Genomic DNA, 27,952 nt, shown 5'->3' with positions numbered 1-27,952 from the left:
ACACACACACACACACACACACACACACACACACACACACACACACAAAAAAAAGAGAGGGTGAGAAGACAATGGCAGGCAGATAAGAGGCTGTAGAGACGACGAATCACCTCTCAGCCGCGGAGAAGAAAGAGGCACAGAGCGCTTTATTCATTCATCACTCAAACATTAAGCCAGTTTAGGCTTCCTACTTGGTTGAGCAGGAAACAAGTGGTCACTTTTCTGGTAAAAGAGATATTTTCGGTGCCATTCAGAACTCAAACCCACAACACGACAAATAGGTCTACTTGGAAAAATAATTTTTTTGTTACACAACTCAAAAGGTCTGTCATTCAGAGGTGTATTAGTTTGAGGCCTTGTTGCTTGGATGAGAGTACCAGCCTGCCCCCTGGTGGTCACCAGCGGTGCTTTTCGTGTCAAGGTTTCGTGTGAAGGCAGTGGACAGTCATGAAAATGAATATTTCACATGCAGAGAGTGTGGAAATGGAGGTTAAGCTGCAGAAACTATTTTTGTGTTAAAGAGCCAGTCCTACTGTATATGAGAATATTTGCAATGAATAATAATGATCTAAATAATTCCTTCTGATAAACATGAATAAATACTCAGGTTGTCACATGAGACATGACGTCTATGAGGAAACCTTTTCATTAAGTTAATAATAAAAGGGCCACAGGCTTAAGTTTCTAATTGTTCTGGTAAACGCTTAAAGAAAGAGCTATCAGCGCTCAAACTTCACTGTGGAGTGATGTAATCAAATTTCAAAGATTTCCCATCCATCAACTTACGCGCATCATATTTCTTCAAATGTGCTAAAGCATATCTATAGACTGGACTACGTCCTTTATCCAGCCGAGTTGACCATTTGTGAGTCTAAACATGCATAAAGTTTCATGTTCATGTGCAAAATCGTCACACCAAAAGCTGCAGCTTTCATTAGTTGTTGGTGTGATTGTGACAATATTTCACGGTGCAATAGTCAGCAGTGAAAGTTTGCCGTGTGGTCTCTTTTTTTAAAGGGGTTGTTTGCATTGACGATCCTCTCTGCCTCTGAGCACCAGTCCCTGTGAACCCGTCAAATAGATTTTCTTTTCAATAAGTCATTTATCCTCGCCTCTGCCTGTCCCTTAAGTTTCGCCCCGTAAACAGAACTAAATTACAGCTCCAGACTATTCATTGATTTTGGTCACACTGGTATTTAAACATAGACGTGCGTGGGATGAGGCTTTTAGAGCGTTGAAATGTCGCCCCACCGCCACACAATGAGCCCGAGGGCATGAAACTCGACACTTGATTGAAAAGCCTTTAGAGACGAGGCTGGAAAATTCTATACCGTTTTCACAAATATAACTTCGATCTAAACTCTATTTATGTTTGTTGTTGTAGCGGACTGAAGCTGCAGACTGTGCCGTCTTAAATCAGTCACATCAGGTTCATCCAGTTACGGTGCTTTAGAGACTTTTTTTTGTGTTCAGAACTAAAAACTACAAATTTGGTATAAATGGGTTAAGAAGGTGCAATGTGGAAGATCTGGCCACATGCTCCTAACAAATAAGGGGCATCATTTCACCTCTATTACTGGGTCCAGCCGCTCAAAATAACACCGCTATCTAGTCTTATAGTTCACGTTGCTGTGCGGTCGGTTTATTGGATTAAATCTCGAGGGGCAGAAACGGGGAAATAAGCCACACCTTCTTCGCCGGGGGGAGAGCGTGCGGTGGCTCGGGCAGACGGACAGCCAGTCAGCAGCAACTCAAATTCAGACAGCACAAACCCCCAGAGCCGGGAGTCACAGCGGGCTGGTGGAGGGCAGAGAGTTAGTCGGTCTGGCCCCGGTGTCGGGATTTGCACTAGCTGAATTCGAGCTAACTGCTACTGAAGGTCCGTCTCCAGGATCACGCGTCCATCTCTTCCCGGCAAAGCATCCTACCGGCGGCGGGGAGGACGAAACAAACAAACCTACACAGACCTGGTACCTTCAACGTGATTGACAAGCCCTTAGGGTTGCCCTGTTTCTTTGAGCAAAATATGTCAGAATGGACGCTACAGTTACTCACCATCGCCTTCTGAGGTACAAGTTGTAAGACAGGACGGGCCGGGGCTAGCTGGTACCTCAATACTAAGGTGTCTTTGACACAACACTGTAACCTCTTCAAATTCTGTTGATAAACTAAAATTCACACCAAATCTCACACATTGCACCTTTAAAAACTGACCACAAAAAACAGTCCAACTGCACATAAAGAGGTAAAATACTGTATCTAGATGGCAAGCACAGCTTTCTCTGCACAGAGCATCAATTTACTGCCGTTTAACAGAGAGTTTGACTTCCACTCTGGAGCTTAAATGTCCTCTGGGAGAGAGAAAGTGGGTGGAGTAGAGCAACGTGGGCTAAATCTAGATGGAAGTGTCAGACTCTCATCACAACCCCCCCCCCCCACACACACACACACACACACACAATTAACACTAATATTTATACAAGGAACTTTTGACAAGAGCAACTCTAACATGTTTGCTTTTTAATTATAAAGTCCTCATGTGGTTGATTGGATATTTGGGCGGTGGGAAGCTCAATATTAGGGGATTTAGTGTGAAACAGCATTAAAGAGGCAGGCCGAGCAAAGCCGAGTGCTGATGCACTTCCAATTATATATGATGCTAATCATTCTGTAATTTAAAAATGTTGACTATAGACTGCGACTCCGTAATCATTAAGAGCATAAAATGGCACAAAAAGTAAAAATATACACTTAAAAAAGTAATTATTATTAATACATCACCATTTATAGGGTTTCAAAATAAAATAGCTCAAACTATAAGTAGAAAATGAATCGGAAACGATGTTACATGTGATAATTAAGACATTTGAGGACCCTAAATTAAGCTAGACCTGCATAATATGAGATACATATATATGTATGCTGATGGGAGTACAAATAATGTTATGCATACGCCACCTGTTTCTCCGAGCTCATAGAGTGTAAAGCCATCAATCTGGAGGTATCCTTGGAAGCGCTCCTTGTTCACCCATGATGACAAACTAGCATCTGCGTACTCTGCAACACAAAGACAGAATCTCCTTTCAGAGGCACAAAAATCGACATTCAGCACACAACCAGTCTATATTAAAAGCAAAGCACAACGGCGTATTGATGCCTGGATTGTAAGGAGATCACAGTGTTTACCACTCGTGTGCTCTCGAGGGAATAGAGAGCGGGACACGAGCTGAGCTTTCAAAGACAGGTTAGCGAGACAATGATCACAAACGGTTATGACAGCCGGCTGCCTCTGGGTTAAGTAGTCAGGGAGGCTATTGTGGGTCTGACAGCCAATGGACTGCAAGTCAGAGCTAGTGGATCAATCAACCTGAGAATCAATCCAGTAGTCAATCAAAGGCATCAGTTTGGTTGTTAAGACACGAATGAAAGAACATTACGTTCAGCCCGATAAGCATTCATTTCGTACTTAGTCAGTTGTAAAGATATTCAAAAAAAAACGCAATATTCATTCAAAATAGATGCTGGTTTTTTTCTGGGACGCTGGCTCAACTAACCTCATTTTCTTCACAGCTATTTTGCTTTTCTGTCTTTAAAAAAACAAAAACATTTGTTTTGTAAATGAATCTCCGCATGTACAGACATTTATTTTCAGGGCAGATTTTTACACATTTGGAGCAAATGAATAATTCAACAGATGCATTAGGGGGGAGAAAAAAGAAAGAAAGAAATGAAGTGCAACAAATGGAAAAAATAAATAAATAAAGTAAAATAAAAGATTGCTTGCTGAATGTGAACCACATGTTTCTACCCTAACATCTGGAAGGCAACATGCAAACGGGAACCGGAGTCTGTCCCCGAGGGTTTCAATAGGGTGTAGCGAGGCTGCTCCCACAGCACCGCTTTCTCCGGCTGGGAGAGGCTACAGGATGCTCATAATTGATGTCAAATGTAGCCGGGACCTCATTACGACATGTTCATAAGTTATCACGACCCCTCTGCTACTGGTACAGTAATTACAGCAACGCTGATGACTTTTACGTGGTTCTTAAGCTGCTCCCCAAACGAGCACAGTACCGAACATGACAACCTAAAACCTGAACACCCGAGGTCGTAGCATGTACTAGATTCAAAATGACCTTATTGCAATGCAATCCAGTCCTTACTGCTGCTGTGCAAAGGCAGAGTTGTTGTTAAAGGCTGCTGATTCAAAATGACCTTATTGCAATGCAATCCAGTCCTTACTGCTGCTGTGCAAAGGCAGAGTTGTTGTTAAAGGCTGCTGAGTCAGTCAATCTGGTAGACATTCCAGAGAGTTCTTTCCACAGATGTTCTGGCTTTATATAGACAGCATGCAGCTGCCCGACTCTTCTCCCAGATGCAAGAAAGAGAGAGAGCGAGCTAGCTAGCTAGCTGAAGGCCCCATGCTGGGACCGTACAGCGCGACGAACCTCCGCGCCGACTGAACCTGCTTCACCTTGAAACAAATTAGAGCTGCTCTCTTCGCGGGCGCCCACCTCGCAATCACCATACAGCCCTACAGGAGCCTGTCAGCCCAGAGTTCACACAGCTGGAGACGAGCGAGAAAGATGAGGGGAGGGGGAACAACAACAGACAAGAGGGTGGAGTGAGGATGATCCAGTGTCAGAGCTTCGAGCGCGGGGAGGAGGCAGCTCTGACACGTTTCAAAGATGGAGGTTAATGGTACGGAGGACCTCCAAGACAATGCAAATAGTGCAGAAACTGAACCAGTGGGAGAAACGTGGGTGGGTGGGGGGGGCTGAGGTGATGGGAAGCATGTGCGGAAGAAATGTGTCGCTTAGCTATGGAATCAGCTACCTGATGTGTAAGAAAGCAGGCCGGTTGTTTTTTAACACGTTCTCCAGCTCATTTTAGCACGTTAGCATGCTAACATTCACATTTTAACACAGGGTACAGATGAGGCTGATGGAAATGTCAAAGAAACCAAAGTTTTGGACCAATTGACTCATAACTGGATGACGGCACAAAAGGTAAAGTCGGGGGATCCCTGAAGTCCGTAAGATTCAACCTTTGGGGACCATGAATGTTTGTAGAAAATGTCCTCATCCATTCTGTAGCTGCTGAGGTATTTCAGTCTAGACACGAGAGAGCGAGAGAGAACCCACTGGTTTGTGGGCCGTCTATTGAAGCCTCGAATTCAGCATTTCGGCACCCGTCACCTAAAGTATACCCTGCTAGATCGTCCATTCTACTCTAAATGGGACCATATTTAACTAAATGAACATCATGCTGTATTGAAGAAGACTTAAAAACTAGCAACAGACCATAAAGGCCATTAGAAAGAATGCCAGTTTAAGACACTTCAGCGTTGGCCGCCTGGTACCGACCAAAATTAGAACCAACAAAGGACACACCTGGTTTGTGATGCAGTAAAGATGTTACATGTGTGGAAAATATGGCTAACGCTTCCTCCACACCGACCTTGCCAACTCAAATAACCAATGAAGTCAATTCTCTCCATGTGTGCCGTGACCAAACGTCACATAACATCAGTGTTTTATTACCTTTTTAGGTAATCACAGTCATCTACTGTTAAGCCGCCTGTCAGTTAAGTGCTGCTGATAAACAGATGTAAAATAGTGCCACCTCACAGCTGGCTGTGTCATGTCCATGTCCATACAAGGAGAGGCCAAAGCACTGACACAGATTAACAGAGAGCCTGACGCTGAGCCTTACATAATGTGTATTAAAGGGGAAATTCACCACATTTTATGTGGGAGTCCACTGTCCAGTCAGTGCTGCTGGAAATAGTGTGGCTTTATTGACCAAGAAAGCTGATTTCACCCGTTGTGGACCAAGATGCATTGCATGAGAGCGTCAAGTTCACTATGTCTGATGAACAAACTCACAGAAATGTCAATGAAGAAAATACTCTTTAACCTAAACAGAAAAATACAACCTTCTGAATTCAAGTGTCTTAACAAGCACATCTTGTTTACTCTTTCTACAGTTCAAGCAAATCGGTCGACATTGGTCAAATAAGTCCTTAATTCACAAACGATACATTCAATCCCGCAGAAGGATTTTGTTTGTCGGCTCCACCAGGTTCTGGATGGTCCCCATCGGCCATATTCTCCCAGCAGCAGCATCCTCGAGTGGCCTCTCCTCGGTTGAATATCCGAGTCAGCCAAAATACTGTAAAATCGACTCCGTAGGAATCCTCGCCCACAACATCCTCTGCACTCATGTTGCGATGCCATTTTCGCTGTTGAAAAACGTAACACAAGTGAAGAGAACAAGGATGTGTTTGAGCGGCTTTGCGGCCCACACCACCAAAGCTGAAGTAGCACTCTGTAGTTCTTCCTTTCCTCCAACGACGACAAATTACGTCACTGGAAGGAGGAAGAACTACAGATGTTGCAGCTGTTCCCCAAAGACAACGGGAACATGGGCAACACCCGCAGGCGTTTTTCTACATCCCTAACTCAGACGGGATAGAGATATGGTGGAAAATCTGCACGTTTTCTCTTTAACACTCAAAAACATCTTTGAAAAAAAACATCTCTGGCGAGTGCAAACAGCATGCTGTGCAGACTAATATACATCCTAATTATATCTTTCTGTTGTCTTCTTACAGCGCCAGCATGTAGCCCAGTAGATTTCCCTGCACACACACAATGATCAAAACCATATGGCCCTTAAAGCAAAACAACAGCGCAGCCCTGTACAGCAGCATGAAACTAAGGGTTTGAGTTATTAAATATGTATGAGCTGGAGCCTGCTGTACTATATTCTAGCAACGCTCTTCAAAAAAGGATGCTGCCACTTGTGATGCGCACTAAACCAATCAAAGCTCAACTAAATGTCAAATATCATCTCGCACAAAGCCAGAGGCCGCGTTTGGACAGCGTGACGCCGCTTCTATGGCATCTATTGTTTAGAAACACAACGAGTCAGACCTGCACAATAAGAACAGCAAACGTGCTCCGAATGTCTCATAAGCAGATTGAATCTGAATCACGAAACAAATACAAAAACAAGGGGGAGATGATGAAAGTTGCTTTTAAGGCTCCGTAGCTGGTGGATTTACAACACAGCTAATAAATAATGTGCGTTATTCATCCAACACTTCATATCAACACTTTCATTGATATCATAGTCTGCCATAAAACACTGTCACTGGGTGACTATGCAAAAATTTAGTTAAATAGCATTCGATTAAAAAAAAAAAAAAAAAAAAAAAAAAACTTCCTGCATAAGGTGCCTCATCCAACATCGGACCAGTCCTCTGAAAAACACAGCACAGCTGGAAAGAAAAGCAGATGCTGAGGACTACAGATGGTTAAAATGGGATCAGGAAAACCATTTCTGTAATGCAGAGCGAGGACGTCATCGTAGGTAAGTGCTTAATGAGCTGTACTCTCATTACCCTTCATCCATTTTCACCTACAATAACCAGCGTCTTTCTTTAACAATTCCTAGACCCTTAAAAAGGAGGAATCCGCCATGTGAGGAAGGACACGCGACGCTCCCCTTCTCAGTCCTCGACAAGCTATAATGTGCCGTCGCCATGGCAATGCCAGACATCGGCCACATCCTCCGTATCAAGGTCCTGGAGGACTCTGCCGAGTGTGGAGTTTTCGTTATCAACGTCTGCTGCGGCGAGCCTCTCCTGCTGCAGTTCTGGCGCGGGAAGCCCCCGTTCCGTAACGGCCAGGTGGAGCAGACGGACGTGAGCTGGCGGGCGGCGGCGGAGGTGGATTTCGTCCTCCGGGCGCTGCACCGCGCACCCGGTCTGCCCAACGGCCACTACTGGGGCCCGTTTGTGTTGACGCTGTGCCTCGACGCCCTTCCCTTCCGGTTCCGCCTGCCGGCTCGGGCCCACAGCAGCAGCAGATTACAAGACATCATGGGGGAACGTGGTGAACTCAGGTTGTTGCGGTGAGAAGCTTCGAATTAGGCAACAGAACAATAGAGCAGCTCCTCTAAACCTCTTATGTCAGAGAGACTTGACGGCTGCTCCAGTGAGTCAACTCCTGGCTTTAAATGACTGTATACACTGTGCCAGCTCTGCACTCATTTCTTCGACCTCAACTGTGGTCTCTCACGCCCATCCACCCCGACCCGCTATGTACGTCCGCCCAAAAGACCGCGCACACAATAGTGGGCAGAGCCCCGGGTGCTTTATGATGGGCCAGGCACACCATAACTCAATGTGGTGAGGAAGATGAAAGGACAGCAGCAGAGACCGGAAAACTAAAAGAACACAGCGAGAGCAAACAAGGATGGCAGGGAAGGAAAGAGGAGACTGGGAGCAGTGCACAGAGAGCGCCCTACTGGCCCTTTAAACGGCAACGTAGATAACACAATACTCACCATCATAGGTAAAGTAGGCCCCGTCCTTAAAGACTACAACCGCAGGAAGCTCTGGCAAAGTTACCGACTGTTGAGAACACAAAAACATATTTAAGTCAAAACCAAGTTCCATAAATCATTGTTACTTGATGGTTGTTGGTGCACCTGCAAAATGTGGGACAAGACTGTTGGCAGCAGAGCTTTGCGGCAAACTGTGAAACGTGTAATGTTTTGCATAATGCAAACACAGCATGCAGGCCCGGTATCTGTATATGCAGTTGAGGCTACGCTAAAAGAATTAATTATTTACAATTTAGAGAAATAGCACAGATAGATATTTACTGGTTGCACAATACTCAAGAGTATCAATAACATGTGATGACAAAAATATGGGACTCTCTACAAATGATAATTTTTCTGAAATTCAAAGGGGGGCAAATTCAAAGTGTTACCTCTGGAAAGACTTCCTCTGAAGCCGAGAAGAAATAAGTGTAGACGATGAGCTCGGAGGCGACGTCGTTGTACTTCTCCTGCAACGGCAAACAACTCTTTCAGCGCGCACACAATAGCTTTCAATAAATCGGTGTTCAAACAGTTGCAATTCAGGTCACTACAAACTTCTTTGTTAAAATGTGTTACAGCAGCAGCAGCATGTCTATCCTGCAGTCAATACACAGTTTTAGCATCGCGGCTCTGAAGAAGCTTGAATAAAAAAAAAAAAATTAAAAAAAAAAAAACCTGGATTCATGTCTTTGTGTCACAAATAGTGCTTACTTTGAGGGGGGACTCCCCGCCGACGTACACAAAAAGCACATTGTGTCGTTTCATCATGTGCTTGAACATCTGCTTGCTGGGAAGCGCCCTGACGGCGGGTCTGGAGGGGGAAATAAAACCCGCGCAGATTAGCTCATGTTAATGAGTGAAATCCATTCAGCACAAAGATGGCACACTAATGCAATAACTGATGTAGAGGCGCCAACAGTTCTGGTCTTGATTCACGTGCTGGTGGCTCCACCCAGTGGAGACTCAGCAACTCACAGCCCTGAAGTGAGAGCCAAGCTTTTGATCACCCCCCTCTGTCACGGATCAAGATTGATTTCCCTCAAGGAGGAGGAAATCTGTCAGGCACAGTTGATACAGTGGCTTAAACTGGAGCATCGGAGGGGGAAACCCATTGAGCTATGAAACAAATGCGGGCTGCATTGATGAGCTTGCTCAGATGGTTCCTATTAGCGCAGCTGTGAAATGAAGGGAGTTCTACTTCATTATCAGTTTGCTGTCTTGTTTTTGAAGCGGTGGTCGGAGGCTTACCCTGCCACCCTGTTGGCAAACTCTACGATGTCATCTTTTGTCCTCGGTCCTTTGTAGTTATAGGCAAGATCCCCCTTTAACCTGAGGAGGCGGGACAGACACCAAACAGAGCGTGAGAGGCTGATAATTCAGACGTACCATTCCTTATCTCTGTGTCATTCATCCGCTGCCGGGTGAAGACATTCATGCGAAAATAAAATGGAAAAACAATTACGTGACATTGAACTTTGCATTCAGGATATCGAGTTAGTCTGAAAAACCTCATTCGGTGAGAATATGAAATAATATAAAAAGAGATATTACAGTCGAGGCAAAGCTCGGTCAGCGGACAGAAAATCAATCAGCAACTACTTTGACGTTCAATGAATCGCTTTTGCTGTCTGATAAAGCAAAGATGGGAAATATTAGCTGGTTCAAGCTTCTCGAATATCAACATTTGCTGCTTTTCTATATTCTAGTGGTCGCTTTCTTCGTTTCACCTTTTTTATACTGGGTAGGTATTACACTGCGCCCAGGTATTAGACGGCACCCAGAACAGGCTGAATTCTTTGTGGCATTGATTGAACAGGAAGCTGGAATCCATGGATTTGTCGGATGCACAGAACATCCCTTCCCACCACATCCCAACAGATGCTCTGTTGAGTTAAATGCTCGCAATAGAGAAACTGATTAACTTGGTTGTAAACAGATTATCTTTGGGAATTAGAGACCTGGGCCTCTCAAAACCTGTCAGAAGCATTGTCAACATTCTTCTGTGCCGCCACCCCCCACCACCACCATCATGTCTCGTTTTCTATGTGTTTTAGGTTTGTCATCTCTGTTTTGTCGTATCATTAGTCAATTTCTGCACTTTTTTACTGTGTAAAGCACTTTGGTCAACTGCAGGGTTGTTTTTTTAACTGCGCTAAATAAATAAATAAACTGACTACTCAGCAGTTACATTAATTAATAAAGAGTAAAAAGAAATCGATAATGAAAAGAGTCCATTAGTAGGGGCCCTACTTGAGTCCATTAAAGACAGCAGCTGTCTTTGGAAGTATCTGACAAGCTGTCTATTTCAAGGTGAGCTAATGAAACAAATCCATCAGGAAACGCTTATTCATCACAAAAAGTTCGACTTCATCTAAATCCTCTCGCCTCCAATGAAAAACAAAAACAAACGACTGGCCCTCATTGAGTTCCAGCCAAAGAAAGCTGCTGGAGGTCCTCCAACCAGCAGAATGCATGAAGGATTGCTATGGTTGCATCAGCCCACAGGGCTTAATGAACTCAGGGGGGGGGGGGGCTGAACTCTAAATCTAGTCTCCTCCGCACCGAGGGAGACTTCTCGTGTTCTTCGACGGATGTTTCATCACTCGCCTGGTTTGATGTTATGAACCCTGCCGTGTTATCCTGTGGCGGTTCTTCCCAAATGAGCTCGATGAAACTAAATGGGGAGCCCATTACGGCAGCGAGCAGTTAAATGAGTCCGTATCGAATGCGCAGAGGATCGCTTGTCTCAAGTCAACACGAGTTGTGCCGTTGAGCAGCTGGCGTCGACCCAAATTCATCCATTTTATATAAAAGATAAAAATAAAAATGTCACTTGCACTTCACGAGAAATGAAAATGAGGAATCAGTTGATGTAGTTCACAAGTGGCTGTAGCACCAAACATTGATTTATCAATAAATCAAAAGATAAACTGGGATATGCCTGAGAAAAGTAAAATATAAGAGTCAAATTGAAATGACTGGAGATGATTTTAAACGGTTTATCGCACAAGAAATGTATAATTAACTTAAGTGCCGAAGCTAATACAATTTTAGCTCAAGAAGGTGTGAAGGTGTGTCACTTAGTTGTGTCTTAAGGAAGCAGCAACAACACCTTGTTCCCTCGTGAATAAGTCGTCTAACGGCATCTCAACAGGCCAAACCTCAGGGGAAAGACGACAACATTGCCTGATAATAATAATAATAATAATAATAATAATAATACAAACTAAAGTAAAGACGCTTTATATAATAAAGTAGAACACCAAATTATAGCCTCAAAACTGACGGTAAAGTTGAATCAATGCCTCTCTGACTCAAGCTTAATAAATACTTAAGACTAGTGTTATCTGCAGATATATTCTATTGAGCTTATTATCAGTCTGTGTCAGAACCCCGTAGGTCCGTACAAAATTCAATAAGCCTTTTAATCTCATATGGATTTATTTAGGCCTTTGCAAAGCTGCACGGAGTGGCTAAGAAAATTACAGCAACTTGCAAAAAAGAAAAAGTGTGCACGGTGTTTCATTCATGATCACACAAAGTTTTGTGGTGCATAAAGCTTGTTTTTCTGTCACTTACAGTTTTATTGTGGGGTAACCACGAACACCGAACTCTGACGACATTCCTGCAACACACAAAACAAACATAGCATCTCAGACAAAAGAAAGACATTAGAGAACCATCATTGTCTTCAGAAGTTTGAAGTATCCTGGGATTCAAATACTGGGATTAAAGGAGTAGTTTGACATTTTGGGATATTTCCTTCTTGCCGATAATTAGATGAGAAAATAGACGGCACTCTCACGTCGCTACAGAAAACATGAAGCCAGGCTAAGCTAACCCGTTATCTGTAGCATTATATTTAACAGACCTAAAGCTCATCCAACTCTCCACTACAATATAATAAACATGTTTCCCTAAACTGTTGGAACTATTCCTTTAAAAGCACCGTGGATTAAAACAAAAAGGTACCAGTCTGTCAATCAATAAATGAAATGTGTCCGTGGATTACGCCTAAAACTAATTTAATGGAGGATTACCGTAATTTTACTCACAATATTAATCTTTCACTGTATGATTATTGTGGCATAACAATGTCATAATAATAAAACAAAAGCCATCTTTAATATCGTCTATGGTGCTTTTAATGAGACCTGAAAGCCTTTCACATACAGGGCTTCTCACCGTGTTGTTGAACAACAGTCAATTAGTTTGATCCATCTCCAGCACATGAAGTAACCACCTGGGGACGACCGGGCAGCAAGGGAAGCCCCTGAAGCGCTCCGTCGTTAACTCACCAGAGTACGCGGTGGCATCCATCTTTCCCACGCGGACCGGCGACCCGGAGCTCTTCAGCTCCACTCCCACGTCGTGCCATACTGGCTCCAGTTTCTTACAGTAGCCGCACCACGGCGCATAGAACTGAAGAAGAAGAAAAACAGGAGAAGGAAGCTTTAGGTCACGTGCAACATATTGTAAAAACATTATGTTTATTCAAAATATAACAGCATCTATAAAGTTAATAACCAAATCTCTATTCTACATTATTTTAGAATCACACACAGTTTTGTAGATTACTGTCCTGAATTTTGAGTGCGTTTGCACTATTGTACTTTGGAGGACTTTGTGATATTGTGTTTGACCTCCGGAATAGATTCTTTGTGTACAAAAGGACAACACTGGATCCTTAAAGAATGGGAGCAGCAGTCGGGATGATTTGAATGCACGGCTGCCAATTAGGACCCCGATAAAGGGCTATTGTTTGGCCACTTGAAGGCAGCGGATGTAAGCGAAGGTTGATCCATCCAGCCGGGAGCCATTCTTCACTGATGTTTTTCGCCACTTTAATACCAGAACATCTTCTGGTGGTGTCCTTTCTTGGGAACCAGAGCTCCCTCGTTCTGCCTCCTCCCCAGGTCTTTGGGAGCCTTCCTCTGCTTATAGCCCAAGTGCTTAGGAACGTCTGAGTGGATGTTCCAGTGTAGCCCTCTGCCACCACCTTCCACTGGACAGGTGATCGCCCTCCACCCTCCATTCCCTCTCATCTCCCTGACTTCAGCTGGAGATCGAGGTCAGCTCTCGTGTTCCAGTGGCCTCTGGGTGACAGAACCACACCGTCATGCTGCTGCTCTGAGCCTCACCCCCCTTTTGCCTGACAAACTCGGATCGGCCGCTGTGCCGTTTCCAGCCTGCATGCCTCCAGGATTTTGGCTAGCTTACGCAGGGCCTCGACGTGACGCCATCCGTACTGGCCCTTCCAGACAGAGAGGCTATGCTGCAAGCTCGGGTTCTGGGAGTTGCAGAGTTGGCAGGTCTCCTCTGAACCGTACCAGAGGTGCAGGTTAGGGGGGACCGGGAAGTTAATCGCTCCCAAACAGCGCCATGTTGGAAAGACATCGAAGAAGGCCCAGCTATTTACAGTTAGTTGTAACACTGACATACCCCCTTTTAAGTTGATACGATGAACTTGTTATGAAACAGTTAATTTGTTGCAGTGGTGTTTCTGGCCACCTGATAAATGTAAGTCCATTATTAATTCCAATTTGAGCTCCGTTTTTGGTCTCTACCAACTGCTGAGGGAAGTATCCGACTCTTTGAGAGCTAAACGCTCCACTAAATTCACCCGCTAGTCGCCAACTGTGTCTGTCTGCTGTTGGGTGCAGCACATGTACTGTAAAGTGGGTTCATTGTTTAGCATTTTTTGCTGCCAACAGCCGGACAACTTCTGCTGGTAACAAGACTGACAACAGCTGTGAAAACTAAACCATATCGTTAATGTGCCATAAAGCCAAAAGAGCTGCACAGTTGGCAAATAATTCTCCGTGAGTTGATCACTGGAAATGAGACTGTGTACATTTGATTCTTTGCTGTTATAAAAACACTGATTAGTGGAGCTTACAGTATGTAACTGGCAGTAATTCAGGTCAAATACTCCCCAAACAAACCCTTTTCTAGTGGATTTGGACAATTTAGTATTTTAGACAAGGACTCACTGCTGCAGCCCGGACGTGAAGTGAAAGCAGCTTTGGGTGCTCAAGCTTGGTTTGCTTGTATGGACTCAGACACAAACTGATATAAACCCATCCGAGCCCCCTGGCTTTGCCCCGCATGCATGACTTGTCATTCACTAATCACAAACACAGAGGACAGTCTGCACACCCCCTCCGAACAGCCCATCCCGGCCACTGCCACTTCCGCAAGGGATGATCCGGACAGTGGCGTGGTGGATGTGAATTAAAGCATAGCTGAATGGACCCAGACTGTGTGTGTGTGTGTGTGTGTGTCAGACTCACATCAACCAGCCAGACATCGTTCACTCTGGTGTCTTTAAATCTGTCACAAAAGAAGAATGAATGACAGTTAGATAAAGTTATTCATATTCAAAATACTGAGGAACTGCCATCACACGATGCATGTTATATATTAAGACATTAAGAATAGTTACTATTCAAGTTATGTCGATACGACTTATTTGTAAAAAAAAAAAAAAAAAAAAAGCTGAACAAAAAGAGACAAATAAGAGGATCTCACAAACACAAAGGCAAATGCACAAGCCAAACTTGAGAGAGGAAGTAAGCACTGAACTAAACTCAGATTTTTTTGGTATACTCAGAAGTTGCATTAACACGAGCACGTTATAATGCCACAGCAGCAGGAAGGTGACATATTGAAGCAGGGGTGCATCACTTACGTGTCATCTAAATCTTCAACAAATGCAAGCACGGCCGACGCCAGGAAAGCCGCTACAACTGTAACATTGAAAACAGAAGAGTACAGGTTAGCTTAACGCGAACAAGAGCTTTCTACAGTCTGTATATTGTCCCTGAAACCTCATGACTGGAGAGCATCACCAGCTAATGCTCGTCCCAGAGCTAACTGAGCATCAATATTTCCCTTCACAGTTTCGACAACAAGGAGCTCTACGGGTCGTTTTAACAGCTGCTGTGATGACGTGTTTAGTGTAGCTCTAAACGTATTAATTAAAAATAGAGGGAACGTACCGCCACAAATCAGGGAAGCTTTCACTTCTGCCATCGCTTCGAGTGGAAACAGCAATCAGGAAATACAGCTGCTAAAGCCAGCCAGTCTGCGCATGCGCGTGGGTTACTCCGACTCCCAGCGGCTTCTTCTTCTTCTTCTGGTTTTACGGCTCACGGCTGCATTTAGAAATTATTTTAAAATATAAATTTTAAAAAACTATAACTGGTGCCTGATTTTTAGTATTTTTAAAATACTATCAGTGCATTTGATTTGACTTTGGAAGTAAAACAATAAAAAAAATATGCCACCATAACATTTTCTGCATTTATTCATGAATATCGATACTCACCACAAGGTGGCGCTCTAAGATAATTAACAAGGGCAACAGGCCAAACTTCCACTGCTTGTATTCTTTACATACTTTAAAATATGTGCTACATAGCTATGCTACAATCCTGCGTTCAAAATGATAGTGTAGTATAATCAGCAAAATGTGCTGTAGGTATGAAAAGTAGTCTACTCAACATTAATATAGCCAGATGTTTTGTCGTGTTGGTAATCATATTTGTTCTGTTGGTAAACTCATTATTTGATTACGCACATTAGCAACAATTTAATTTAGTTGTCGCCAAAGATGTACTTTCCCTTTTATCTTACATGTCAGATAAATGTGGTGGAATAAGATGTACAATACCTCCCTCTGAAATGTAGAGAAGAAGAAGTAATGTATGGCTATGAAATAGAAAATACTCACATAAAGTGCAGGAACCTTGAAATTGTACTCAAATGCAGTATTGAGCAAATGTACTAGCTGCTAGTAAATGTATTTCCATCACAATTTCCACACAAAACACCAGATGAACATTTATTTTATTGGAAACATATTTGTTTTGCTTTGAGAATAATAATTTGTTTCTAATACTGTCTGAATAGCTTTAAAAATATCAAACATGTTACCACATGAACTATATTTTCAAAAGGTTATAACTCATATTATCATCATTCAAGCCTTTTGATATACGTACACACACAAAAAAATCTCACATCACACATGAGCACATAAAAAAGTTACAAGTCCTAAAATGGTTAGCTTCACAGAGTGTGGCAGAAGTTTACAAAATAAATAAAATCTTTTGTGTAATATTATTTCCATATTATCAGTCACACTGAATCCTCTAATCGCTGGCATGAGTGTCATTTTAGTCATAACATCGCAGAGACTGCAGAATATTTATTATGTGTTACTCCAGCCTGCAAAGAGTCCTAAGATAGAACAGAGGTCTTAGTAGACATTTGAAATATGAACTAATCCAGCATTTAATAAACATGTCTTCTCTGAAAAAGAGAACATTTGTCCTTGGTATGCAAATTTAAATACAAAATGTCCTTCTATTGAACCATATTGATCGATACCACTAAGTATGCTGGGACTTTTTCCAACTGTAACTTTTATATCCTTCGATTCTAGCCGTCATTCTTGGAGAAAAGAGAAAAACAAAAAAGAAGCGTGAAATAGTTTCGCACCGTGAGAAAGGGCTGTTCTTTCTCGTGGGGTGAATGGTGATCATGACTGTGTTACTAAACAGACTCATGCGGAGGATGGTCCTGTTGAAGCCCCGTGTGCCAAGTTTGTTCGGGTCCAATGCCTTTTGTATTTGGAGGGGGGGCAGGAAAGTGGACGCATGCTGTGAGGCCACAATGACTTCTGATTGACTAAACTGTTAAAAACAATGAATACAGATGGACTTCCTTTCAGTTAGCCCTACACAAATATACATTTTGTTTTACTTTTCACCTGCATTCAAAACACATGTTGTGCTCCGATGAGTTCCACGGTTTAAACAAGGCACTGAGAGAAGTGAGAGTAACCCAGAAAACCTTCAAAAGGCAGGACTTTTAATGAAGTGTTTGATTATTTCCCACACTTGTTTTTTCCTATTGAAAGTTTTAGTACAGCAAGATCGTTTGTCTTCTTATGAGATAAAGAGTGGACTTGTTCCCGCGTCGCAGGCCGAGCTGCAGACTCCCACATTCAGTAAGACTCCAGTCAGCTGTCTGACTGAACCCACACGCGTCATCTTACCGAACGGGTCAGATGTGACCTCAGTTGACCCAAAAAACAAAGATTTCTTTCCCCTATTTCATCACTCTTCACATGGCAACAACAGCGGTGAGAAGATCCAGTTGTCCACATAACGGCAAGAATGTTTCCCCGCTCTATTATATCAAATCATTTTTCTTTATAAACATAAAATAAGCAACGTTACACAAGCTACATTACAAACACATATTATAATTTATAATTCAGACAAAACCTAATAAACAATATCACAGACATCCAAAAAGGCAGCATCAAGTTCTCACTTTGGAAAGTTGTGGCAAAATGATGTCTTAATGTGTATTTTCTGTAATTTGACAGTAATCCAAGAACCAAGTAAAACACACGCATATACGGTATACTGTATGTTTATTCTATTAGCATAAAAAGCTTCATTATTTTTGCATATTTTTATGCTGAAGTTTTAAGCTGGTATTTTACAAATAAAAAAAGTTCTGGTGAAAATCGCACCGTAAACAAACATCATACGCAAAGCTTCGTGACAGCTTCCTGTATTCCCGCAGGAATAAAACACCAGAGTGGCGACACCGTGGACAAAGAAAAGGTTTAAATGAGTAGACGACAGGCGGATGTTCCTCCTGGCAAACCGGAGAATGAACGCCAAAGATGAGACAACCGAGATATAAAAAAGACAGAGTGCTGGTTGATACTGCTATGTTTTTCAGTAACAGTGAAAGGTCCAATACTGTAAATGTGACTCCAAGTTCAGGTTGATGTGTGGCCCTTTCTCCTCTTAGATGAATTCTTCTGAAACCTCTCCAGCTGTTTGCATCTGCTCCGGGACTGAAAGGGGCTTCACTGTTGCTGCCACAGGTTGCGTGAAATACATTAAAGCCCTCTGCAGCCGACATACAGACAATCCTGTCAAGTTTCTTCTTCACACACTCTTGTAAGGCTCTGAATGAGGCACACTGGTGACGTCGCTTAAAGTGGCAAAAAAAGTGGTGCTGCCCGAAATTTACCAGGACGAGCAGCATTTACTTGGAGCAGCTATGTGCAGCGTTGCATAGCCAGGTTCCCTTTAAGAGTATGTATTCCTCTGTGGCAGCATCAGATGTCCATCAACAGGCATCACTTGTTCATTCCAGGATGTCAGTTTCAAATGGGACCAGATGGTAGTAGGAAAGGTTGGTGACATACGCTTCTGTTTCCTCCTCACACAGGTCTGCTTCCATTGGCAGAAACTCGGTTCCATCCTCATACCTGGCAACAAAATGAAAGACACATTACTCCAAGGAGAGGATGGAACCGTTGGTCTATAAACAGGGATCAAAAGCGTTGATTAAAACCCCCGTGTAATGGTCTACATCAATCCATAGAGACTCTATTTGCTTGTACAAGTAAGAAAAAAAAAGTAGTCTATTTAAGAGTTCTGTAAAGTGTTGTTTTATGTGAAGGAATGTGTTCCTCTTTTGATTCCTTCCCACACCCAGGGAAGGAAGAGGTGCACAGACACACTTCCTGTTGGGGGGGTGGAGGGTCCTGGGGTTGGGTCACATTGCAAGGACTTCCCCACTCACCAAAACAGTCAAGAGCAAACATGGTAATCCTCATATTTGTGGGAAAATAAGCAGTTTATTTGTTCATCTTGCAGATGGATTGACCAAAAAGAAAGAAATATTGAGGAGTGGTCTTAACACTCACGTATGTTCCACAGAGTCAGTGGAGGAGGGTCTCTCTTTTTCTTCAGGGAGACTGTGATCAAATACGATGGTCTCTGTGTTGGCCAGACAGAATCCATTTGACCGCATGATTTCTGAAAAGGTCCAGAGTGCCGGTTAAGTCATCACGACAAGCAACGGTGGCTCCATTTATTTATTTATTTTTTGTATACTAGATATACATACCGGATATTTTGTATGGACTCTGGAAGCACGGCTGGATTCTGTGGACTTTGTCGTTCCTCAGCACCTGGTCCAGCGGCGATCGCTCAAAGAAAGTCAACATCACCTCCGACCTGGAATACTGTGGAGTCGGGATTGTTAGCGATCTAGTTTACAAACATCTACCTTCATGAAAACCTTCTGCTGCCCAATGGACATGCTAATAAAGTACAGACAGAAGACATCATTTGATGGGCAACAGTTAGAGACAGACCTTGCACGGCATGTTGATGGCGTTCTTCAGTAGCCGTTCCACCTCATTCAATTTCTCCTCAATATCGCTGGCCTCTTTGATTTTTACCAGCCCTGAAACATACATGTGAACGTCTGAAATCTTCCGATCTTGTGTGTTGATTTCAAAAGCAGTTCAAATCAAAAGTAATTCAACACACCAACTCTGCAATTAATCCCGTCTTTGTGAAGCCTATAACCTTTAGGATTTGGTGATGTGTGAACTGTAATGTTGTTGTTTTTTATCTCTGATGTTTTTTACAACGCCTGAACTTTTCACAATACAATACAACAGCATCAATAACTACAGCCTAAAGAATAACATAAAAATATCAACGAATCTCAAGTAAAGAGTCTGAATCAAAACTATTTCTGTGCCTGTGCGATAAAAAAAGGGCAGCTGCTTTGACCTTTATTGCCACCAGACTGTTGTCTGTCCAAACAAAAAGCCAGACGGGTCTGATTTTATCTCTGTAGTCTTGAAAAAGGTTGCTCCAAATGCAAGTGAAACAGTATTGGTCTGATTAGTACAGTAAACTTTTTATGAACAATGATCCCTGATATTAACCCAAAGTAGGAGGAGGGGAAAAAAACAGACTTCTTATCATTGTCTTTGGAACAAGAACACAGTGAGATGCTGTAAAACTGCCAGAGTAATTGCGAACATTTGTAAGACAGTAGTAATAACAGAGGGAAGAAATAGAGAGGAAAGCTACACAATGACGCGTTAATCCTGCATAACACTAGGAATGCAATTTAAGAAGCAGTGGGAGTGTAAAATCAGCACTTTTAGCAGCACAGGGCTGCCGCCCGTGTGAGCGAGCAGTCAGCACAGCATCATTTACTGCCGTGCTGACAAAGGGAAGTGGTGGGGAGAATAATGATGAAGACGGCAGCCACACTGATGAGTCTCTGTCTGATGTAAGTGGTGCAGACAAAACGCAGTCACACAGCGGTTACTGTTACATGGAAGTACCGAGTAAGAGAGCCCAAAGCAACACAGTCACAGTCACAGTCTCATCCATTTATAATGGCCAGCGGTGATGACATCATACCCAGGGGGACGCGAGGAGTGATTGGGCAGTTTAATCATCGCCAGGAACCGACTGAGACTCCCACCCAGTCTGAACCTCATACCGCCTCTGGATCATGTTTGATTAAACTCCCTTTTTACGGTTTTTCCTGTAAAAGTGACAGATATTACAAGTTTAAAAGGCTTATACTGATATATTGTGTTGTTTTGGCAAGTGTTTTTTTTCTGATGCTTGAGAGTTTATTGCCAAATATATGGAAGACACTTTCTTCAGGAAATTCAGTCAAGTTTGCTCACATAATCTGTATTTGCATATAAATATAGATAGTCATGTAAATAAAAATAATTAAATATTTAATGTTGTAAGCATATTTAAAGCAGGCCTACTGTGCGTCACAGTGTGGTTCCCCCTTGTCAACGGTGGGAGAAACTTACCAGAAGTTAAAACTAAACAATTCTCAACAAAGAATATTAGAAACCATTACATTAGTGTAATTTATGTTGATACAATGAAGGCCATTTTGCAAAATGGTTGATTCTCGTGGTCGATTCGGAGCATTAACAGCAGTGTACGTCTTAAGCGGAAACAAAGCCAGGATGATGAACTTCACCACAGAAACTACACCCAGTCGTGTTAGCTGTTATCCTTGTCAACACATTAGTTATGTTTATGTTCTGCCATGTAGGACTCTAACGTTATGAACCCACTGCTCATTATTTATTATTAGGTGCAGGCACCCAGGGTGCACATGGAAACAGGGTGGGGTCAGGAAGAATGTATTATGGTATTATCAGAGGGTGTGTGAGGGACCCCCTTAAAATGTTGTTTCTCCTCCATGACATACTAACAGTTTGGTCATGGAGTAGAGGGCTCAAACATGCTGCATAAGACTGAGGATGTCTCTTTTTCATTTCAGAGTTCAGAGGTTTTTTCAACCATCAATTCAATTCAACCATCTTTGAATTCATTAAAAACTGCTGTAATGCATTAAAACAAAACAAAAGCACAAACTAGCAGACTGTGTGGAGTACTGATACTGAGCTATAACAGGCCTGCTTTGATGTACAAAGGAGAAGTATGCGTGGTAATTTTTTGCAACAGCTCAGTGATGGTTGCGCAAGATTTAATCGCGAATAACCACAGTGGATCTGATGTGTTGCTGTAATTTGAAGACGCACGCCTCCCCTAAATAGAGACATCAGATTCAACGCATATACCTGCTGCCATCCGAAGCATAAGAGGGGACGTTAATGTGCTGTTGTGGCTGACAGATATCTACTCTGCATTCCTGGCATCACTACAATAAACATAATCAGATTCTGTGCGGTTAGACGTGTCGACTGGTTGAAGATGAAGGTAAAACACTGAATAAAGGGGGTTTCTGGAGAGGTCTATCTGGCTCGCATCCATCAAATGAAGTGTATGAAAAGGCAGAAAACTTGGGTGAGCAGTGCTGACTTGGTGCGAGCAGGAGCGCGGCACATAATGCCATCAATCTTGACACCAAAATTGCTGTGTGCCACTTAAGTGAAACCACTCCCGCTGCACCTCTCCTCCCACTGTAAATCAACCAAAGTACCACACAACACAGCGAGTTTCATCTCCAAACACTACGAAATATAATATGTTGTGTGTATATTTTATCTCAGATTTGCTGTTTGTGACAATTACAGGGTTGTCCACTGGATAATGTCTTCAAAGACTTTGTTTTTTCTCCTAACAGAGTCCCTAGTGTATTTCCTCCAATTTCCTCTGAAAGGGTCTATTTCCTGTCTGGCCTTCTAGTGTGGTCTTCTTCAAAATGCGATTGTTCCTTTATGCCCTTCACTCTAAATTACCTCAAATGAGCTTAAGAGGCAGTGTTTATCATGTTCAGTAACAGTACATGGATGCCACATGGAAGTTTGATGTATGCGCATGTCTCGTATTTCTTTGTAATTGCACACTTAAGTTACCCGTCTGTTAGTTGTGTGACAACGCGCCATGTTGACAAGCCACTGCTTCACGTATTAGCTGAAATAACACAGTAGAAGTAGATGCACAACAGGAACTGGACTGTGTCCAAGTCATCCTCAAAGACATTATCTGAAGAGTCATCGCATGTGGTAAGCATCAGCTGTTTCACAGCTATCTCCTGCATGGATCTGATAAGCACATGTCGGCAGCCTGCTTCATCACCTCACCACTAACTCTGCTCAGTTTTGTCATGGAGGTATTTCTGGACACCTCAGTCAACAAGCAGAGGACGTCCAAACTCAGTGAACTACCATGTCCATGAGAGTGTCCGGCTACGCGCATTTCTTTTCCCCTTGTTTCCAGTCTTTATGCTATGCTAAGCTAACCAGCTGCTGGTTGTAGCTCCTATCTAACAGACATACATGTGAGCGATATCAATTTTCTCATCTAACCTTAAACAAGTGAGCGGATGAGTTTATTTCCCAAGATGTCAAACTATTCCTTGAATACCGGCACTAATTCACAAAACCACACACACACCTGTCAGCCAATCAGAGACGAGAGTTTTCAATGGCCATAATATAACATAATATAACACCCTTCAGGTTGTAAGTTCTATGAATGTAATGTAATCTATTCCATAAATCTGTCATGAGGGAAGGAGTAATGTAATGTCCAGTGACCCTCCTTTGTTAATGTGGGAATTAGCGCTGTAATAACCAACTGAGATGATGATTCATCAGTGTCCAAGAACACACTGTGAAGTATTTCTTAAGTAGGTAGTAGTGAATGAGAGTAAGAGGGAGTGATTTCGGACACAGCTTGTGTCCGAATTCCTCGGTGGAATCCGTCTCACATGGAATGTGAGCAAACGCTTCCTGTCTGTGTTCACCCGGGGGTCACATGTAAGGTAAGTGTAAAGGGGCCTTCGCCGACCAGAGGGACTAAATATGGGAAGTCCACTCCTCCCTCTCTCTCTCCCTCTCTCTCATCATCATGACATCCGTCTGGAAGCTCTGCACGCCTTCCTTGTTGCTTAGACGCAGCACAGAAACAGAAAAACACCAGCGGAGCCAGAAACTGGAGCAAAGCGGAATGAGAAAGGCCAGAGCCACACTTTTTCAAAGAGACTTTCAATCTAAGTGGCGATTAGAGGGGATGCAAATGAAATATTGAACAGAGGTAGGAATTAAAGAAAGGCCATTAGGAGAATGTTATTAACCCTGTGGCTGGGTATCCGTCGCATAAATTGTCAAAGCAGCTTGAGTCACTAAAGTAACACTGAGGTCTCCTTCAGTGCCGGATCTGATCCATTCATCATATGAACGGTGACACAGACAGTAAAAAAAAAAAAAAAAGAAGTGAAAAGTGAGTCATGAGATCCAAAATGTCTCTTCCTAAAATGCACTGCAGACTGCGCCGGCAGCAGCGGAGCAGCGAGCTGTCAACAAGCTCGTCGGCTATTTGAGTGCACGGCCAGGAAGCGAAGCTTTTCAGTCACCACTGAGGGGATGTTTCCAAAACATTCGTATAGGCTCAGTGGGTAGAGACAAAAGGGAAGTGGCAAGGAACAGGAACAAGTCGGGAGCTTTGCTAAACTTGTTGGCAGTGTCAAAGGTCCAAACCCTGAGGGCCATGGGTTTAGGATAGATATGGCAAAAGACTGCCCTCTACAAAGCCCTGCAGCTTTGCCATTCAACCTGTAAATCAAGTTATTTTTCATGGACACAGAATGTATCTCTCCATCCATTGCTGTCCTGTAAAAAAAATCTCCAAAATGTCAATTTTTTCCGGGGACAGAATCAAGAATTGTCATCTTACAGCTGGTTATATCTCAGCTCTGGTCTTTACTCTGCAGAGTTCAGAGTTCCCCCTGAGTTGTTTGGGCTCACTCCCACACCGCTAGATATTAGGGACACATCTGTCATCGCCTTTGATTAAAGCAGAACTGGGGTCAGTTCCTGAGCACCAGATAATAGCATGCTCAGACCGCCCAGTAACACCCCCCCCCCTAAAGAGTTATGGTGCGTCAGATGCAGAGAGCAAATTCCACATGGAAGTCAGAGTTGGTAGTTCTCTCCAGTGGGGAATCCAACTTTTAGGCCACAATAAGGTGCATTTGTGTTGCAGCAAAGAAGAGAAGGATTTCAGTGATGATCAACAGAAACTTAAACTAAAAGTGAATAATAGATATCATCATGAAACTTCCGCAGTTGATAACTTACATTAAAACGATTTTTTTTTTGGTATGGAAAGTTTCTGAAATGTGTCGTTTAAATATGCAAATGAGGCATTATCTAATGCAAACTTTTAATAACTTTATTTATAGAGCACTTTTCAAAACAGATGTTTCAAAAAAATTACTTTTGCTTAATTAACGTATGTGAAATCTGCAGACGCAAATAGACAAAAAGTATAAAATAAACACCTAAATGTGTTGATCAGTGCATAAAAAACAATTTTTCTTTTTTGTCTTGCCTTTATTAAGTCCTTTATCAAGCAAATATTTGGCATTTAGTTCCTCCTTCTCAATTGTTTGTTGCAGCCCAATTATATATAGTAGCCTAGTGCAGAAGAAGAGAAAGTTGAGGGGCCCCCAGCCACCTCCTGCCCATGGCCCATAATCTGCAGCTACGCCCTTGATCCGAATTCAACCCTAAAAATATATAATAATAGAAACAACATTTGTGACACTCTGTCACTGTTTTAAATACTCTACCATCACCTTCCTGTCGTATAACTGTCACATTCCCATCAGACCCACCTTCTATCAGCGGAGACTTGGACAGCTCTCTTCTGTCCTCAGGAAAGGACTCCACCAGTCTCTTAAACAGCCGCCCCAGATCGGCGTAACTCCGATGCAAGTATAAAATGTTCCTGTCGGACCACTCCGTCCGGATCTCGAAGAACTCCTCTTCCTCTCCCCGCTGGCTGATGATGAGTCTCCGGATCCCGTTGACCCAGCAGTCCCGAACAAACATGTTGACCAGCGACGTGCCTTCAAACACGGCCGATGCCATTCCTCAGACGTCAGTCCAGCATGCTGGGGCGGGCCGGCGGACAGCAGGGCGAGTGGGCTGAGCGAGTCGGAGGATTTGAAAATAATAATAATAATAATAATAATAATAAAAAATCTGGAAGGAAAGACAACTTCAGTAACTTTTCGGTCTGGAAGCAGCTGTGAGTACGCACGAGCAGGATGAGGATTTGCTCAGCCCATCACACGGCGTCATCTCTCAAACGTGGCATGATCTGAAAAAAACAAAAAAGCAGACTTTAGAGTCATAGATACCGCCCCTGCAACAATTGATTTGCCCATCGATCCGACAAATGTTTACTTTTCTGTCATCTTTGGCAAGACGTCGACGAGATTCAAAATAACAAGTCCAAAGAGCTCTGAAAGTATAAAGTGCTGCTCCCTCCTCCAGTGCGCATTTAGTTTCCTAAAATCCAGAGCATGTCACTTCACACTGTCTGGATGAGCTTTTCTTTCAGCACAGTTTCCTCCCCTCTCCTTCCTCCCTCATTCCTTCCTCTCTCCTTCCTTCCTCCCTCCTTGACAACAGGGTATTATTATGCAAAGAATGCAAAGGGCTGCAAAGACTAAACTGTCCATCTCTTTATTTGTTGGTGAAATAGCTTATGTTTGCTCTTTTTCTTTATTCAAACAACTCTGATTACCTCTGGATGTGATGCCATTTGCCACGTCGCTCCTTAAATCTGGATACTTAATCTGAAAATGAGTCGTTTGGAAATAATAACCACAGAAAAAAAAATTCTTGTGCCAGCAAAGGAGCATTAACATTTGCCTGTGCAAGCGTCTCCATTTCTGACCTCACATAACTCACGTCTCCACTAAATACCAGTATTTTAGCCAATATTTAGCCACAGCAAAAAAAAGATGCACTTCAGCATAATGTCCTCTGTCAGTGAGACTAAAAAAGGAGCAGATCGTTTCTGCGTTGCATGACTGAGCGGCACACTAATATTTCACCAGCAAAAGAGCTTCACAGGAGGTCATGGCTGAGTCAAGTAATGGTGATTCAGCTGTAATGAACTACAGCAAATGGTTCTGGTAAAAGCAATTCATAGCAATAGAGGAAGTAGCATGCTCACTGCAAGTAAAAGCAAGCTGTAGAATACTGGGCAGGCACACCCATGCACACAGAGCTGTGCAGAAAACAGAGTATTGTGCTGTTGAGATTAGAGAAAGCAATCCTGCTGTAATGTGCACATTACATTTTACGAGACAGAGCAGGTGGCTGCTGCAAAGCTCTGCATTCGTGCACGTTTTCAGCTCGCAATTGCACCTTTGTGAGTGTTTCAGTCTCGCTATTGCAAATGTTACGACCCCAAACACAGCGATGCAGCCAGTCGGATAAATATAAAGTGTGAATTTGCCAGACTTAAAACTGTGCAAAGAGTCCTCCTTTCACGTGTGGCAGTTTCATATTCCGCACGTTCAGTTCCTGGTTGCGTCGTAGAGAGGTGGCATATTGGATGGTGATGCTGTCAAAGTGTCTGCATTCAGAACATGTTGCTACAAGATAGAAAATAGGGAAATATAGATGAAAAATGTAGGAACTATTCTGAAGAGTGAGGGACTACTGCTTCTCCGACAGTTCCACTTCGTCATATTCCATTATACACTTGACCTTTCATGTTATTTCCCGGTACTATTCTGTGTTGTTGTCTAGAAAAGTAAACCCCCTTCTGACAGTGTTTTATGTAGGCTATAGTGGAACCAGATTCGTAGTCGTGATCATAACTTCCTAATAAGCAGCATAATTAAATGCATCTTTCCTCATACTGGTGACTTTAAAATGGAGATGAGACAGATTGAATTAACTACTTCTTGCTTTATGAGAACAATGTCTGAAGTAACATCCTTGACAAATACTAAACATACAATACTTTGGTAGTTTTGTGAGAGTATTGAATGTTGAATATTGAAAGGGAAACATAAAGAATGCCGTGGAGCAAAACGTGATCAGCCATCTCAGTGTTTGTTTGCAGAACAGAATATTACAGAGAGCTCCTGTCCGCTGTGTGCACAGTGACCTCTATCATTACGGCAGAAAGTATAGAGTGGGAAGAAAATGACTGTGATGCACTGTGATCATAAAATAGCTGTTGTTGAATTGTCATACAGTGAGATGAGGTGTGAGATGCAGCTTTGTGTAAACCTACAGAGACAGAGGTGAATCATACTGAACAGCAACCAAACCCCAAACGTTACCGTTCCTCTGCTATATGGCTGGCCTTTACTGGAACAAAAGCAGAGACATTAAGAGATAGAGAGTGAGGTTCGAGGTTTGGGGTTTTGATTACGCTTCTGTGAGTGAATTCAA

At 42.9% G+C, this 27,952-nt stretch overlaps 2 protein-coding genes across 2 annotated transcripts in view; both read right to left on the bottom strand.

Moving 5' to 3' along the window:
• tmx3b (thioredoxin related transmembrane protein 3b) overlaps positions 1-15,509 on the bottom strand; it is a 31,253-nt gene extending 15,744 nt beyond the window's left edge. The window contains exons 1-10 of the mRNA XM_031850010.1: positions 15,399-15,509; positions 15,089-15,146; positions 14,691-14,730; positions 12,696-12,819; positions 11,977-12,022; positions 9,646-9,726; positions 9,109-9,208; positions 8,787-8,864; positions 8,356-8,422; positions 2,959-3,057 (exon numbers count right to left, since the gene is read on the bottom strand). Of these exons, the coding sequence (XP_031705870.1) occupies positions 2,959-3,057; positions 8,356-8,422; positions 8,787-8,864; positions 9,109-9,208; positions 9,646-9,726; positions 11,977-12,022; positions 12,696-12,819; positions 14,691-14,730; positions 15,089-15,146; positions 15,399-15,432 (727 nt within the window). The 5' untranslated portion in view covers positions 15,433-15,509. The remainder of the gene's footprint in view (positions 1-2,958; positions 3,058-8,355; positions 8,423-8,786; positions 8,865-9,108; positions 9,209-9,645; positions 9,727-11,976; positions 12,023-12,695; positions 12,820-14,690; positions 14,731-15,088; positions 15,147-15,398) is intronic.
• Positions 15,510-16,231: 722 nt separating this feature from the next.
• Positions 16,232-26,104, bottom strand: pxdc1b (PX domain containing 1b). The gene is made up of 6 exons (XM_031850424.1): positions 25,940-26,104; positions 25,366-25,853; positions 19,595-19,686; positions 19,345-19,462; positions 19,142-19,253; positions 16,232-18,700 (listed from the first exon to the last, which is right to left on the bottom strand). Exons 2-6 carry the CDS (start codon positions 25,619-25,621, stop codon positions 18,577-18,579), a joined length of 702 nt encoding a protein of 233 aa, XP_031706284.1. The 5' UTR covers positions 25,622-25,853; positions 25,940-26,104; the 3' UTR covers positions 16,232-18,576.
• Between the last annotated feature and the right edge of the window lie 1,848 nt (positions 26,105-27,952).

The sequence above is a fragment of the Anarrhichthys ocellatus genome, unplaced genomic scaffold (assembly GCF_004355925.1).
Source record: "Anarrhichthys ocellatus isolate YVR2014 unplaced genomic scaffold, GSC_Weel_1.0 scaffold10, whole genome shotgun sequence".
Classification (NCBI taxonomy): Eukaryota; Metazoa; Chordata; class Actinopteri; order Perciformes; family Anarhichadidae; genus Anarrhichthys; species Anarrhichthys ocellatus.
This window is presented reverse-complemented; position numbering and strand designations above follow the sequence as displayed.

Excerpts from the sequence above, each read along its gene's own strand:
- pxdc1b (XM_031850424.1), bottom strand. The coding sequence starts at position 25,621 with ATGGCATCGGCCGTGTTTGAAGGCACGTCGCTGGTCAACATGTTTGTT. Across the intron at positions 19,463-19,594 it reads CCATCAACATGCCGTGCAAG|TATTCCAGGTCGGAGGTGAT; the intron begins GTCTGTCTCTAA and ends CCGACTCCACAG. Across the intron at positions 19,254-19,344 it reads GAGTCCATACAAAATATCCG|AAATCATGCGGTCAAATGGA; the intron begins GTATGTATATCT and ends GGACCTTTTCAG.